General features: G+C 45.8%; 1 protein-coding gene and 1 pseudogene across 1 annotated transcript; both read right to left on the bottom strand.

Annotated features, from left to right (window-relative positions):
- Positions 1-10,125: 10,125 nt before the first annotated feature.
- LOC4343677 (O-fucosyltransferase 36) lies at positions 10,126-14,124 on the bottom strand. Its single transcript, XM_015792287.3, has 3 exons — positions 12,749-14,124; positions 10,596-10,845; positions 10,126-10,505 (listed from the first exon to the last, which is right to left on the bottom strand). Exons 1-3 carry the CDS (start codon positions 13,993-13,995, stop codon positions 10,329-10,331), a joined length of 1,674 nt encoding a protein of 557 aa, XP_015647773.1. The 5' UTR covers positions 13,996-14,124; the 3' UTR covers positions 10,126-10,328.
- Positions 14,125-15,796: 1,672 nt separating this feature from the next.
- LOC4343676 (uncharacterized) lies at positions 15,797-17,561 on the bottom strand (annotated as a pseudogene).
- Positions 17,562-17,646: the final 85 nt, after the last annotated feature.

The raw sequence follows: 17,646 nt of genomic DNA, 5'->3' as shown, positions 1-17,646 counted from the left end.
TGGTAATATGTATCTATTGTCATGATTTTAGTATTGATGCCATATATTTTTTTGTGATAAATCAATTTTCTAGTGTGTAAGGCTGTGTTTATATAGATTACAATTTTCCAACTTTACCTTATCGTTTTTTACGTGCATATGCTACCAAACTGTTAAGCGGTGTATTTTGTATGAACAAATATATAAGTTTCTTAAAAATTAAATAAATATTTTAGTAATCAACACTCGATTAACTATATGTTAATAGCTTATCTTGATTCACGTGTTGTCGAAAAGCTCAACGAACGAAGCCTTAAGCTCGTGAAATAATATGGGTCATTAGAACATAATTAATTAAGTACTTCACTATTACGGAGTACAAACTTGAGAGATACATTTATTTATTTACGGAACTCACAAATATAAATTCATTACATAATGTACATTGAAAAACATGATGAAATAGCTCAACTAATAAGCTGAATCAAATATAGCCTTAACCATCAGCAAAGATGGAATCAGTACAGATATACGACACCACGCGAATGGCATACGCTGATTATCGCACGACGTATACCAGAAGGACTTGTCGTCAAATGGCTAGGTTTATTGTGATATAATACGTACACCGGCCCGAGTTTAAATATTAGAATTGGTACGAATGCTCATATTTACGGCTAATTATTTCTTCGGTAATATGCGATATACGTATTGATATCGAGATATTTGTGATGATTTTGTTAATCTCAAAATATAATGATCCGTTTTTTAAATATGTTTATAAGGATAAATGTACGTGTGTTTTGAGCATTTACGTTTGTAATAAGGACTCCCAACCTTTCAATCACCAACAGCTCAAGAAAACAGATCGTGGTGGCAAATTAAAACTGGCAAGGCTTTAGCTTTTGCTGATGCAGAACTCCGCTACTTCCGAACACCATACGCCGGTGTTTAACATCATCTGCTACAGTACCCCCTTATCACTTGTAGCTCCAGATAACCAACCCATCTTTCACCAAGCAAAGGCACCACACCACCGCACCTTTTCCCCCGTCATCAACCGAGAAATCCTGCAACGCGCCGCGCGTGCGCGTGCCGTGCGTACGCTGCGTTGGCTCGTTGGCTCGGCGAAAGGCTCCCGGTGGGTGCCGGGCCGGGGCCCGATGCGGGAGGTTGCCGCGTCAAACGCCGGGAGGGCACCGGACACGTCGCGTCGCGGGGCCGCCTTTTTTTTTATTTTTTGCGTTGCTTTTTCTCCCCACGCGCACACGATCGAGACGTCGCAGTCGCGGCTGTTTTATTTTTTTTTCTTCGTCTTCTCGGGGTGGGTGGGTGGGCGTGCCGCGGCCGTACGAGCTTTCCGGATCTCCGTACGGGGGGCGTGTACCGCCACGCGACCCGGGGGTGGGGGGCTTGGCTGTGGGGTGGGGCAGCGTGGCCACGAGGCCCGCATGTGCGCTGCCCCGTCGCGCACGCACCCTTCCCCGCCCCGAAACACCGCGCGCGCTGCTGCGCCCGCGAGCCGCGCTCGTCGTGTCATCGCTGCGCTGCCTCGCGCTGTGGGGGTATCAACATCGGCATGCCTGAACGACGGCCTCGTGGTAGGACCCCAGCCACCGGATTCGCCACGCCGGGCGGACACCAGTAGCCACGCAGCAGCTAGTAGCCGCCTAGCTAGCTACTAGCTACTTGGTAGCAGGACTGGGCCGTCAAATTTGAAGGCTATGTACAAAGGTCTAAGTGAGGCTTAAATTAAGTACCAAATATAAATAAAATAATGTATATACTGTAGACCAAATGCGATATATTAAAAATAGTACATTTTTTAACTCTTGTTTTGTAATCAGAAACCATCTAACTGAAAACGGAGAATGTTCGTTGCTGTTGCTGGCTTGCTGCATAGTGCCTTGCTTGTTGGTTGCTCGCTAAGTTGCTATTTGCCGGTTGAATGAAAATATGAAATTGGATGAGCCGGCTAGCGGCCTGGTGCTCGGAGAAGATGAGACGTCCAGACTCGAGACGAATTGAGCAAGTCAAAGATACGAAAAGATGAGACGTCCAGACTCGGGGCTCGGAGTCGAGAATATGAAGCACCACGCACCCGAAGTCACCGCGCGGAGACACGCGCTGACTCAAACGGGCTTCTGACACTCTAGCCCCACGCGAATACACGAGCCTTCTTTGGTTGGGATGATTTTTTTAGGCCCTGAAAATTTGGAGGTCCTGCACGGTCGCACGGGCCGCACGCCGTTGTGCACGGCTCTGCATGGTAGTAGTAACTAGTAAGGGCTTGTTTAGATAAAAAAAATTAGCTAAAAACGTTACATCAAATGTTTGGACACATGCATAGAGCATTAAATATGGGAAAAGAAAAAAAAACAATTACACAGTTTGCATGTAAATTACGAGACGAATCTTTTAAGCCTAATTACGTCATAATTTGACAATGTGATGCTACAGTAAACATTTACTAATGATGGATTAATTAGGATTAATAAATTCTTATCGCGGTTTACAGGTGGAATCTATAATTTGTTTTGTTATTAGTCTATATTTAATACTTTAAATATGCACTTAAAAATAATTTTGGCCAAAGAACTAAGCACGGCCTATGTCGTAAAATAAATCAACGTAGGTACTATTCTGATTCGCTGTATTGCCAGCTAGCATTGTTACCACCGTTATGGACTTATTATGGTAAATTTGGTTAGGGGCATTTGCAAATTTGCCACCGGTTTTTTGAATATTGCAAGGATACCACTCGAATGACAGTTCTAGTGGCATTTTTGCAATTTTCTAGTGGCAGTTTTGCAATAATAATTCAAAGTAGTGGTAAATTTGCAATTGCCCCTGTTCGGAAGCATCACAGCCGCATGTCCTAAGATTGATTAGGCATGCATGGAAGTACTGATTTTTTTTTCAGCAAGCTGGCAATGACCTGCTAAAGGCTGAGTTTAGTTCCAAACTTTTTTTTCAAACTTCTAACTTTTCTATCACATCAAAACTTTCTTACACATATAAACTTCCAACTTTTCCGCGTCACATCATTTTAATTTCAACCAAACCTTCAATTTTAACGTGAACTAAACACACCCGAAGTTTTTCTTTCCCTAGGAGTAACTCGCTGGAGTTGCATTGGTATTCCGTACATCAGTCTACCAACAATCGTTAAAATAGAAGGGTGGGAAAGCTGCTGAAGAAAGGAAGTAATCCAGTCTTATTAGAGGCAAGTTGTTTATTTGCCTAACCCTAGCTGGTAAGAGGTAACGCAATCGCTAGACAGATGGCTGCAAGTAGACGCTCTCGGCTCTCACTAATTTAGAAACGAATTTCAAAGCTGACTGGTCCGTCCTTACGTATAATACGTAGTTGTACACCTGAACCGTGTTATTTGTAATATTTTAAATAGCGGGCTAAAGTATTTAGCGGTTAGCTTCTCAAACAACTATAGCGGAAGATAGTGGCAGCTACATACAATGGGAGATTTAAAACCCTAATTATTTGGTGGTTCATAACGCGCAACAGTAGTCACGAATAGTGATAGTCAGATGGTGTCACATTCTAGCAAAGCATATTTCAACATTGTTCAGCAAATAATACAATATACTAACAGGTCACCCGCGCTGCTTAATAATAGTACCAGCTAAATCGTGATGGTTGATAGTACAGCCTACAACACTCTGCATATCCATAGTCAATTACTAATAAGTGTCACGACACTAATGGCATGACAACCATATTATGCACTTCTCTATCTAATTTTAAAATTTATTGCAGATGTATACACATGACACGGTAGTTACCCACAGACAACTCATGCACATATGTACGTATTCCATATGATATGAACACTTGGGACTTTACATAATTCTTATTCAAAAAATTTACGTAATTATAATTTATTTTGTTATGAGTTGTTTTATTACTCATAGTACTTTAAGTGTGATTTATATCTTATACATTTGCATAAAATTTTTAAATAAGACGAATGGTCAAACATGTGAGAAAAAGTCAACGGCGTCATCTATTAAAAAACGGAGGGAGTAGCAAAATAACCATGCTTTACTATGGTAAAATCCCGCGCTTATTTGATATATGTTATTCACTTGATCGAAAATAAATATTAGACCATTATAATATCAGAAAATATCATGAATTAATTTGTATAGTGTACAAAAAGTAGTTTTTACAATAGTATAGGAAATTACTCCATCCGTTATTCCATAGAGAATGTTACTGTAAGATTCAAAATTATTACTCTGGATACTAATATAATTCCTGTCAATTACCTCTCTTTTTTTTTCTTCCAACACCCAACCACTCTGCCACTCCTGAGTTAGGAGTCATAACCTTACATCATTTAACAAGCGAAAATATAGTACGTAGTATTTCTTTTCTCAAACCTTAATCTCTACTAAAAAATACTCCCTCCGGCCCAAAATAAGTGTAGTTTTGCACTATTCACGTTTAACATTTGACCGTTCGTCTTATTTGAAAAATTTTTATGATTAGTATTTTTATTGCTAATAGATGATAAAACATGAATAGTACTTTATGTGTGACTAAATATTTTTTAAATTTTCACAAATTTTTCAAATAAGACGGACGGTCAAACGTTGAGCACGGATATCCACGGCTGCACTTATTTTGGGACGGAGGTAGTATATAATAACTTTTCTAAAACATATGAAGTATTTTACATGTGCTTAAAAAAAGTCATAAATTTATCCTTAGTAAAAGCAATTCTATATCAGAGTATCGGTTTCACATTCTCTACCACAATGAATAATGATACTATCATTATAGACACTGACATGTGGGGTAATAGGAAGGTAAAACTCACATTAGGGGCAGAGCTAAAACGAGATGCACGGAGAAGGTGCCACTTGTTTAATTTGCTCTGCTTAATTTATATCAAGTTTAAACTAATGCGAGTGTTTAAATTTGTATTGAAGGGGGTGCACATATGGTTGAAATAGATCAGGTATAGCTACAAATTTATCTTGATTGAGTTCTTGGGCACCCCCTCAATGCTCTAGCTCCGCCCCTACTCATATACTAGTGATTGTAATGGTATAAGTGATATTATGTAGAGGATCCTCAACCCCATTCACCACGTTTTTAAACAAAAAAACTAGTCCAAGCTTTCTCATCCTTATCCACCCATATTCTCATCCACCCGATCGCTCCGCCTCCGTCGCCATCCTTCTTTTCGCGGGCGCCGGGTAAGCGCCTTACGCTTCGACCATGCCGGCGTGACGCCAGCCTGTCTCTTTGACGTCGTCGTCGTCCCCACCATCGCCGCTTCCTCCTCCACCACCGACGCCCACGCCGTCAGCAGTGGTGATGACGACGCGCGCAGGCGCTCGTGCCGCTTCACTCACCTCTGTCTCCCTCTCCCCTCCACTCACTCTCTCTCTCTCCCTCCCTCTCTCTTTCTCTCTCGGGAGAAGGCTGAGAAGGTGGAGATGAAGCCGGCCGAGAGGAAGGGGTCGTCATCGTCGTCGTCTCCGGCGGCCGAGGAGGATGACGACGGCGCGGCCTGATTGGCAAGATCACCCTCAAGCTCCCCAAGCCAGGGGTGATCGGCGTCTCTCTGGCTTGCCGTCTTCGTCGGTATTCTCATCGGCTGGGCATGGCGCCCACGCTGGGCTATCGCCGTTGTCGGGGACAACGAACAGCCGCCGCCGGTCACCCCTGCTCTGCCTCCATCGCACGTCGCCGAGGACTTTTGGCCGGACATCACCACCTTCTGCGTCCGCGCCACAACCTTCTCCATCAGGTATCAGTCGTGATACCTCAGTATCTGGCCTAGTATCCACAAGTATTAGGCATGGTACCCAGGTACCAAAGTTTGTGATACCTAGGTACCAGTCGGTTCTAAGGTACTAGGTACCAGGTACCCAGGTACCAAAGTCTATGATACCTAGGTACCAGCCGGTACCAAGATACCAGGTACCATCTACCAGTCAATACCCAGTACCAAAGGTACCAGGTACCAGCTGGTACTCAAAGTACTAGGTGCTAGTGGAACGCACCTGGAAGCTCACGGAAAGAAAGTAAAATATCCCGTTCTAACGGGATCCCGTTCTGTAGTCTCCCTCTTTTTAAACTATGTGCTTTACCTAAAATTAAAGTTATCTTTTTTTTAAGGCGAAGTGAGTATTCCACAAACAAATATTTTTTTTCCATTCTCTCACTGTAGGTTATTATGGGCTTATGGCAGTTTGTACCCCTACTATAGACAGCCAACAATCCAGCCAGCCACGTCGCCACGTCCGTGTTCGTGCCTGTGCGTGGTAGCGCAGCGGATGGATTGGTGGATGATGGGGCCGTGGGGTGATGGACCAGCGGTCAATAAGTGCGGTCGGTGGGGTACGCTTCGGATGCGATGAAGAAAACCACACATGGCGATCCACGACGACGACGACGGTCGGCACGGACCAAACCCGCCCGACTGATTGGTGATTTGGTGGACCGGGGCTCCAGCCTCCATCACCTTGGAGTAGCTGTAGCTAGCAGCGGCTACAGCAGCCAAACGGCCGGCGTACGTTTCCAGCGCAAGAAAAACCGAGAGAGCAGCGTGGGACGGGACGGGACGGGAGCTGGGGGAGAAACGGAGGACACCGAGAGGCGGAGGAGAACGAAAACGAGAGGCGCGGGCGCCCCCCCGTTTTGTTTTTGTCTAGCTCGCTCGCTCGCGCACGCAGCACGTACGCAGCCAAGCCAACGACTGGTGCCACACGGGCGCGCGACACGCGCTCACCCCCACCCACTTGGCCTGTTGGCCATCGCCATTCGCCGCACTCGCGACACGACGAGGGGATCCGTCCTGACCGGGAGTGAAAAGGAGGGCTGAAAGTTTTTTTTCGCTTGCAATGTAGCGAGCCCGGCAGTACATAGGACGGTAGGAGTATATACACGTCCGTTTTTTTTTTGTTTTATAATGGAACGAATCTCGGCTCTTTGCTTTAAAAGAAGTTACATTCATTTATTACATTCTCTCAATGAGTAAACATTCAGTTAACTTCATAATGACTGATTGAAAAACATCAACACTAAAAATGGAAAAAAAATTATTGAAATCTTTTGTAAATCTTCATCCGAAATTAATGAAAATCTACTTGTAACTTGTAAGCTTCAACATGCAGCATATATTAGCTCCATATTCTCTTCATATTTTTGAAGTTGTGTCTAAAGTCGGAACAGTGCATTGCTCGGAAATGAGATGAAATTCGATGATATGTATGAATCCTCCTCGCGCACTGAAATGTTGGATGGTAATACACAACTTGAACTAGAGAAATCGTGTACAACTTGCTTATTTTGTATGTTAATAATTATTCTTTTGGAGCATAGCCGATGTTTTTCCGGTGCTTGAAAGGTACTAGAGGTCCGAGTGTCAATAGTTGGAAAATACCCCTATGGCAATGTTTGGCTAATGGGAAATGGAAATGATTTCCCACCCATAAAAAGACATCTTTAAATCTTAACTATTCATTCTCCCTCTTTCATTTAATTCTAACCCTTCATTCATTTCCTAATTCCAATCTCATCCTCCATTTTTCGTTATCCAAACACACCCTATGTATTGATACTTTTCGATGATGCACAATTCCTATCTTTTTTTTTCGTTTGCATAGACATATAATCTCGTATGTATTATGAATTAATTTATTCGGTGTATTACGTTATTATTATTTTTTGAACATGCTAAATGTTTAGACACGGGCAGATAAACCTGCAAAATGGCATAAATCTTATGGTGTACATCATGCTATATACCGCAATCATGGAACAAAGACAAAATGTCTATATTGTACTCCCTCCGTTTCACAATGTAAGTCATTCTAGCACATTTCTCATATTTATATTGATGTTGATGTATCTAGACATATATATCTATTTAGATTCATCAACATCAATATGAATGTGGAAAATGATAAAATGATTTACATTGTGAAACGGATGAAGTACTGGTTGTCACACTATACCATCACACCAATCAAGCGAAGCTTGCATCAACGATGATTTAAATTTTACAAAAAAAGAGAGAGAATAATTTGTATTCATTAGCCATTTCATCTAAAAGTTTAAGCTGACCGAGAAAGTCTGGTAAATATCCACTCGTATTTCAACAAATTATTTAAACAAAGTCTCTATTTGAAAAACATCAACATTCAAAAAGGGGAAAAATAATTATTGAAGTCTCTACGCGCTAGGTCGCTGTCTTGTTAATCGATCGAATTGAATAACGTATCAACAAATTTCTTCGACTCAGGCAAGCACCAAGCAGATATCAACCCAAATCGATCGCATGTCGTCACACACAATCTCCTTTCACCATCTTCACGTCATTCAGGACAGGATACCACACCGTGCGTATCACGCATTTGATATGCGAGTGCGCTAATATACACTCCCAGTCCGATCGATTTGGCAGAGGAAATTTCATACTTTCACATACGTGAGTCTGCCTAATTGCTCTCCGAATGATCTAATTGACCAAACGACGAGACGAGTAGTCCCCGGAGCGCCGCTCACGCTACAGGACGGGAAGGCGGCAGCCGGAAGCCGCAACGAAGCCGGAAACCGTTGAGGGCCCTTTGAATCAAAGATTTATATAGAAATTTAATAGGATTTAAATCCTATAGAAAATTTTCCTATTTGACCCTTTGATTCAAAGGATTGAAGCTTTCTAAATCCTACGAAATTCCTATGGAATGGCACATTGCATATGGATTTTGGAAGAAATATACCAAGAGCTCTAACCTCTTGAAAAATTTCCTTTGAGTCTATCTCTCTCATCCGATTTCTGTATTTTTCTTGCGCTCCAATAAAACGATTATTTCCGTGTTTTTCCTGTGTTTTGCAATCCTCTGTTTTACACTTCAATTCCTATTAGAATTCTGTGTTTTTCCTATTCCTTCATTTTTTCAACCCTGCGATTCAAATGGGCCCTGAAGCTAGCAACTTCCAAGCTCCAACCGATAGACAACTCTGTCCATGGTTTCGCTCTCACGGGCGACTCTTGCTGCACCTTGCATGCAGAACTTGTAGAATCGCGCTATAGGTTTCTCCAATCTCCAATATACGAACTCGCAAAATCATTTCAACCTTGTCGACTTGTCTTACGTTGTTCTTGTGTACGTAGAGCAAAGTACAGAGAAGTACATTGCTCTTCAAGTCTTCGTCCAGATGGGGGGTGAGAGATAGAGAGAGCGCATCACTTTTTAGCCTTTTGTTGCGCGGACAAGGCTAATGTTTGGAACGCTGTCTGTCTTTTTCCTGGCCATGCCGGGCTCGTGAGATTCCTGGGGAACTGCCCAATGTTTCAGACGAAGACCGTGGTGCACAGCACTGGTGCCGCTGGAAGTAAAACTGTACTACGCTCGGGACTCTGAAAGTCTGAACTCTGAAACCTGACCGTGACCGGCTAGAGACGAACGCGAGTATACGCGACAAGTATGCAGACTTTGATTCACGATTCACGTGCCCGGGCTCAGCGGGTGTCCGCAACCATGCAAACGGCGGCGTTTCCGGTGCGGCAAAGCTTTGGCTTCTTGGCGCGCGGAACGGCGGCGTCTCACGCGCGCGGCACGCCCGTGTGAGTGGGATGGGCCGGTGGGCGAGCGGTAGAGGGGAGGGGAGCACGCGGCGGGTTGGGTTTCGCTGGCAGCAGCGCCTCGCCTTCTTGGGCTCTCAGCCTCTCAACCAAAATGGGCTCCTGCGCTAGCTGCAGCCTACCGCAGCACAGTGCGCTCGGTTGGGTGGTGCCTGCCGCCGACGACCCCCGCGGTTGCGGCGTGCGCCGTGCGCGGATGCGCCCATGCCACGAGCTGTGAACTCTTAATTTTAGCTCAAAGAATTGGGTCTAGATTCTATAGTGAAATTGTGAAGCAAAACCCAGCTCCATCTCTCATTTTAAATTATGCTGAAACTGTTTGACTGAGCTTCGGCTTTAAGAGAGGTGAAACTAAAGCTGTGCTAAACATGTTCTTAATAAAACATATAAAAAAACAGGTCCCTTTCGCATCGCCCTAACACCACCATAGTGTCTGTCAGGCACGTTGCTAGGCCAACAAAGTTGCGAGCTATGAATCTATGAAGCTGTCTCACAGTATAACAGAGTATGAACACTGAGCAAGCGCAAAAACCAAACTCTTTCTATTGCCTAACCGTGTAACAACACCGAACAAATCAATGGGGGTACCGGTACAACAAATATCATCGCTCTTTTACACTAGGATGTACACGCCAATTTACAGAATGTGTATCATGCCACCAGATCGTAGTGGGGAAAAAAAGGGGGATGTAGCTGTCAATTCTTCTTCTAGGATGTCATTTTCTCAGTCTAGCTCCGCTATGAAGTTGGGTAGCTCACCCTGGCAGAGGTATTCGTCGCAGTGGGACGCAGAACCCCAGCCTCTCCGTAGACGCAGGATGTCCTCTGTGAAGGTTGAGCCTGATGCACCTATGAAAACGTTCGACAGCGCACAGATCGTCTTGTCGAGCATGGCCTCAACCTGCAAAAAAGCCGAACCGGTTTGCCGTTTAGTACAACAACAAAAGGTCCAAAAGAAATCTGGACAGCAACTCTGAAATGTATCGGTTACCTGATTGTCTCCACCCATGTGATTTCTGTATAACAAGGCATCCCATTTCTCAGAGTTGTGGTGCTCTGGCCTTTTCACAAGAGGGACTTGCCTGTCATTGAACACAACCAAGGATTGCAGGAGACTTGTCTCACTCTCGGCAGCATCAGTAGACAGATATATGACTGGGGCGTTAGCTTTCTCAACGATTCGAAGAATGCATTCTGCTGCCTGAGGGATAGGGAAGAAGCAGCTCTCTTTCTTCACATTACTGCAGGAAGATGAGAACATATCAGTAAATGCCTCATTATTCAAAAAAAAACATAGCCAACTTGTTGCATACATCACTCAAAATAACCACAAGCACATAGTATTGCAAGGAAAGACTTGAGCAGTTGCGCTAGCATTAGTAACATTTAAACTACTCTTAGTGCATGGCACAACTGCACAAGTCATATATCATGCTCAATCAACTCCTATACATGTATCAATCAGATTCCTTTGTAGTATTGAAGTAACACCTAGTAGTTTTTTTTACAGTTACAAGCTTAAAAACAAGTTATCTTCTGTAACCCTTTTTGTTGATGGAACACAAAATACTTGTTATTTATTTGTTATACTCCCTCCGGGCTGATAATATTAGTCATTTTGGACAAGGGTAAAGTTAAACTTTAAAATCTTTGACTACAAATAATTTCTAAAATATTTATCTTAAAAATATGAAAACCATATGCGTAGATTAGTCTTAAAAAGTACTTCAGTAAAACCATATATTTGTTGATATTCCTATATATATTATAATAGAAAATAGTTATCAAAGTTACTTTTTGGAGACCTTGCCTTTGTCCAAAACGACAAGTATTATCAACCCGGAGGAAGTACTTGTTATGACATAGTTCTGACCCAACTTATTATGCTTAATTAAAACTAGTCACCTTCAACGAATTTTGTTCCTCAGTAACCTGTAAGGCGCTGAGTGCTAATTAGTGAATACCAAGTGCTCTAGTAGAAAGTGTATTAGGCTCAAATAGTGAGAAAACTTACCATGACACTTAAGGACACTGCCTCACAATGTGAGAACCAAGTGCAGCAACCAGCTCCAAAATGGGCAACAAAGATGAATGAATTTCCCTTCTATACAAGTATGCAGCTAATTATTTTCAAACCATGACTTGGGAGTTAAAGTGTTCTGCTGGTCACATGTTAACAGCAACTGATGTATAACTTAACTGAATGTCCATGAATTCTCAAATACTGTTATTAAGTCATTGAAGATAACATTATTTATAGCTTGGTATGAATTAGTTGAAAATCTTGAACCACCAATCATTTTAGTCTTGTAAGCACCAAAATTCTAAGAAGGTATTTAGATACAAACATTCCAGGTAAAATTCTCAAAACTATTGCCGTAAGATATAAAATTAATACGGGGGACTGATTTACATCAGCTGAACAAAGAAATTAATACAGTACTATGTAGTACTTACTCCCTTCGTCCCAAAATATAAGAACCTCGTACTGGATTAGACATTATCTAGGACCACGAATCTGGACAGGTCCAGTACTAGGTTCTTATACTTGGGATGGAGGAAGTACAAGATAGCATTTAATCGATTTGAAGTAGCAAGAACAACATTATTTCAGTATGCTAGTCAATGTTAGCAAATAGCCAAACATTGTAGCTCAATATTATGGACAATGGCTACATTGCGTCCTAGAAGATACTAGTAAATTTGTTGTTAACCAGGCTCTTCATTGGCTGCATCAGAACTTTTACGAAGGCCCAAGTCAATCTGATCAAGGCCAGAACATACAAGTTGACTTCTATAACATTTTATATGCTTAGATCTAAGTGAAGCATCTAGGACCAGCTCCAAGCGCTCCCTATGAAATCAAGCGCCTGGTTTCTAACTTTCAATGCAAGGAGCTCAACATGAAATCAAGTGCACATCTCTATGTGAGTTATTTAATGGAATAAAACCTATGCTTAATTGAATGTCCATGAGAACTGAGCACTAAAAAGATGATAGGATTTTCTCTAAGCCAACACCCAGCAACTATTAGAGGCTAATTGGCACGATCTTCTTGTAAAATGTACTGCAGCCCTCTCAATAATTAAACATATCTGTATTGCTAAAACATGGAGGTGACTAAAAACGAAAAAGGTATCTTACCAGAACTTCAGGAAGCCATGTCGCCGAAAATGCAAAGCAATGTAGTTGCCCCCCAAGAAGGTCTGAACAAAGCGTTGCGCAGTGAGCATAATAAGCCTACTTGGCTGGATCAAAGTATTGCACTTGTGAGCCAATGGGCCACCAGGCTGCATCACCCACTCTTCCTCAACATCAGCATAGAACATGTCACCGATCGCGAGCACCTCAGCATCCGTGGTAAACTTTGGCATGATATCCTCCACAAATCTCTTCTTTGGCTCCTTCAGCTTCGCATCCTCTGGCCAAGCTGCCTGGATCTTTCCCAGTGAAATCCCCAATCCCTTCAACTTCTTAACATGATCCTCATCAATGAAACAAGGGGGTGATGCCGCGTAACATATGAACTGATCAATGCTCACTTTCTTCCTCTTCTCTGTGAATTCCTCATAGGTAATTACAACCTTCCTTCCAATGCAATCATTAATGTGGTTGATATCAAGCACCCGGTCGTACTGATAATCCAGCTTCTGGCTAGGCACCACCAAGATCCGGCCAAGCAGCGCCGCGAAGAACATGTGCTTCTCCAAGCAAATCAAGTGGTTGGACATTTGCCCGGAGACGCAGATGGCGAACAGGAATCGATCTTTCTTGGGGTTCCACTCTATGGTCCGCCGGTTGGACGGCAATTCCCTCCTCCTGCACCCGTCAGCCGGCAGATCAAGATCCAACCCATCCTCCGTCGCATTGCCCGCAGCGCCAGTGCGGTGCGCGGAGAGGAGCGCCGCCTGGATCTCGCGGTTGATCTTGATCTGGCCGAGGAGCGCGTCGTGGAGATCGGCGTACGAGACAGCGTTCGAGCCCGAGCTGCTGCCGTTGGTGGGTGCTGCCGTACGGTTGAAGAGGGCGAGGAGGCCCGAGCGCTGCGAGCGGAGGAGGTAGAGCGCGCGGAGCTCGGCGTCGCGCATCCGGGACGCCGCGGGGTCGGCGGCGGGAGCGGCGGCGGAGGGGAGGCGGATGGAGGCGGGCAGGCGAAGGGAGGACGCGCCGCCAAGGGATACGAAGAGCACGAGGAAGAGGACGGGGAGGGCGACGAAGAGGAGGAGGTAGCGGCGGGACCAGAGGACGCGGCCGAGCGAGGCGGCGGAGGGAGGGACCGCGGCGCGGAGGCCGGCGACGTGGAAGGAGGAGGAGGGCGGCTTGACGTGGTTCTGCGGGACGAGGGTCTCGAGGTCGTCGTCCTCGTCGGAGACGGAGGGGTCGCGATCCATGGCGGAGGAGAGTGTCGGTGCGGCGGGGTGGACGGAGTGGGGAGGCGGGAGGGGAGGGGGAGAGTGCGGAGTGTGGTTAGAGGGAAGAAGCGATGGAGATTGGAGGGTGGACGATGGCGACTGTCGAACGGTGGTCTGCTGCTGCAGAAAATGTAGAAAAATGTTTTCCTGAATGCTAATACTACTATATCTGTCTTATTTATTACTAGTTCTTTTAATTAATTGTACTAGTATTGTGCATCAATAAAGTAGAGAGCATGAAGTCATGACCATCATAGTGATTTTTGCAGTGAACACAAACTATGCCAAAAAAAAATGTGGAAGTGTTTCAATAAAATATTTGAAGAAAGACTTTAACACATAGCTTGCAACAAATGTTCTAAATAATAAAGTAGAAATACTGAACTCAATACTTCTGAATGGCTGCTAAAAGGCTAAAAAAGCATGGCCAAATTAGTTAGATTGTTAGAGCATCTCCAACAGACTCCAAATCAGACTCTCCAAATACCTATATAAGCATATCTTTAATTGGTTTGGCAAGCTAAACTCGTTGCTAACTTCAATAATCTCTCCATCTATCATTTCTACTCTAAGTCTATACTACTGGTATCCATATGTTATCATCTACTACCTCTTCTTCTTCCTTCTCTTTATTCCCCTTTCCCTCTTCTCCTACTGGGGGCATCCCTAAGCTCCTCCTTGGCCCTCTCCATCTCTGTGGTGGTGACGTCCGTGCAAAGGCGAACAGCGACGGTGACAGCGGACAACGATGGAAGATCCATGAGTGCGTGGAGCGAGGTAACCAACGCGGGAGAAAGGGAGGTTGTTGGCGGGCACGGTGAACAGGGCGAGGTGGCTCTAGAGACTGCACATTGTGGCGGTGCCCATGCTACAACGGAGCTCGAGCTCGCCATCCACTCCCAACCCCATTGTCGCTGTAGGCATCCCCACACCGTCTCCAGTAAAGTAGATGGAGGAGACGGCGACGAATCCTGAGTCGAATCCATACGGGGGAGGAGGCGGTGGAGGTCGTGCGAGGTCAGAGGCGACGGCGAGCGGGAGGCCACGGTAGCGAGGAGGCGCGTTGAGGCGGAGTCGAGGGAGAGGCGCTCCCGTCAACGCCAACCGCTCCCAAATGAAGGAAGAAAGAGAATAGAATGTAGTGGGACACGAATAGCAAGTTGAGTAGGCTAGTTAAGTTTGGCAAGTGAGAGAAGGAGTTTGTTAGCGGATGACTTGGAGAGTGGGATGGATGGACTGTTGGTGTGCGATTTTTATCCATAATTACTAAATTTTGATTTAAACAGTGGGATGAAAAGGTTGCTAGAGATGCTTAGCATGCTGCAAAGTACTACATAAAACTCTGAAACCACTTCTGATTTCTAAATAGCTGCTACGGTTGCTTTGTGCTTGCCATAAGAATATTTGGGAAAGGAATAACATAGGAAATCCATAGAATTTGTATCTTATAGAAAATAATTATACGAAGTCCTTTAAAACAAAGTATTTCCTCCGTTTCAGAATGTAAGTCTTTCTAGCATTGTTCACATTCATATAAATATTAATGAATCTAAATATATATGTGTGTCTAGATTCATTAATATCTATATAAATGTGAGCAATGCTAGAAAGTCTTATATTATGAAACGGTGGGAGTATTTGCTTTTACCAATTCCTTTGAAATTCTTATGGGATGAGCTATTGTAGTGCAATTTTGAGGGTAAATAAGCATGAGGTCTTACCTCATATTTTCTTCTTCTGATGTCTTTGCGTTCCTACGTTTTTTATGTATTCCCGCTAGTTTTATGAAACTTTCATGTGTTTTGAAATTTTATAGGAATCCATTGAGCATTACGTTTTATTCATGCTTTTTTCTACCTCTGTGTTTTTATAGTCCCGTGTCCGTAGCTAATCAATGGCTAATCCACACGGTCGGTGAACGTTCAAGCTGTCCATAATCTATCCTGCAGGGGCGAGCCACAAAATTCCATCTGTTTCAAATGCCAGGATTTGAAGGATCGAGGGTCTCAAGGGAATAGAGATGTCGTGATCAAGTGGTCAGCTCAGGACTCAACCAAGTTGCTTGCCGTTGCTCTTGATGCACCAGGAGAGGCAGTCCACGAGAGTAGACGGCTTAAACCACGACGCATGCTTGATCAACTGGGAATGTTCGATGCTTCCATCCCCAACATGGTACCCGCTGATTTTCGTTCTTTCGCCGCAGTCGAAACCCAGGTAGACCGTATCACCGGTGACGGAGGGAAATGTGCTCGGAGAAATCGACACCGACCGAGACAATCCGATGAACACGGCGCGGCCGCTCAGGCTCCTCGCCGGAATCAGCAGCCGGGAGTCCAAATCCATCCGGTACACCGCGTACTCCCTCCTGAATTCGTCGTGGCTTACGGTTCGGTACACCAGGATCAGCTCCCGCCCGCCATTGTCCACCAGGTGAAGGCTGTCGCTCATCGAGCAGAAGGAGAATGGCGGGTCGATCGTCGTGTCGACCGCCGTCAGCATGCGCGGTGGCTGATCTGAGCTGGTGGTGGTCTCCGGTGTCATGATACCAATGGCGGTGGCATGGTAGATGCGGCCGGCGAAGGGCACCGTCGAGTAGAGCATGAGCCTGTGGTCGAAGTCTATCTTGGTACAACGCTTGTCGCCGGGCTTGGCGACGGCGAGTGTCGTGGGGGATTTGAGATACGCTACCACGGTGGAGGTGGAGGTGGAGGAGGAGTCGGCAATGGCGACGCCTCTGACCCGGAAATCCTCCCCGCGCAGTCCCTGGTGGGGGTCGTTGCGCTGCTCCGGCGTCAGGACCGTGGCGAACGGCGGGAGCTCGGTGAGGTGGCGGGTGAGCGGGTTCAGCAGGCGGACGCCGTGGGGGGCGTCCTTGCGGAACAGCAGGAGGAGGCCCTCGGGGGTCACCATGAGCAGGTCGTGCTCCGCGAGCTCCGGCAGGTCCGTGTGGATGCACTCGCCGGTGGCGACGTTGAGGAAGCGGTGGCGGCGGCGGGCGACGCCTTGTCGATCATGATCCACCGCCGGGGGAGGAAGCGGCCATCAACCGGGCCGCCGCCGCCGCGCGGGCTGGCGCAGCAGCGGCGCCACGGGCCGCACACGGCGCGGAAGCGGACGTAGTCGGCCACGTCGGCGGCGAGCAAGCGCTCCGCGATCAACCCGGCTGGCCCTTCCGCCAGTCTCTCCTGCAAAACCCGACCGGGTCAGATTCAATTCAAATAACACAACACGATTTGAACAGAAATCTAATCTCAAAGTAAAGAAGAAACACGATTTGAACAGAGCAAATGAAGCAGGCGGAAGTGTTTTGGGGAGGAGGGGGGGGGGGGGGGTTACCAGGAAGGATCGGGAACGGGGGAGGAGCCGTGCGGCGGCGGGCGGCAGCTTGGAGCGGCCGAGCGCGCTCGCTTTGACCCCCAAGACGGCGGCGGCCGCTTGGAGCAGCAATCCAGCAGGTGATCGCCCCTTCGTTTCGCGAAGGGGGAGCGGATCTGGGCCTGGCCGACGGCGCCGGCGCCGGAACAGGAGCGGAGCTGAGCGTCGAGGCTCCTAGGCCGCTTCGCCCGCCTAGGGGCGTCCGCTGTCTGCGCTCGGGTGGCCGTTTTTCGCTTCCCCATCAAACTGAGCCGC

The sequence above is a fragment of the Oryza sativa genome, chromosome 7 (genome assembly GCF_034140825.1).
Source record: "Oryza sativa Japonica Group chromosome 7, ASM3414082v1".
NCBI lineage: Eukaryota > Viridiplantae > Streptophyta > Magnoliopsida > Poales > Poaceae > Oryza > Oryza sativa.
Note: the sequence above shows the minus strand (reverse complement) of the source record. Positions and strands in the feature narration are given on the sequence as shown.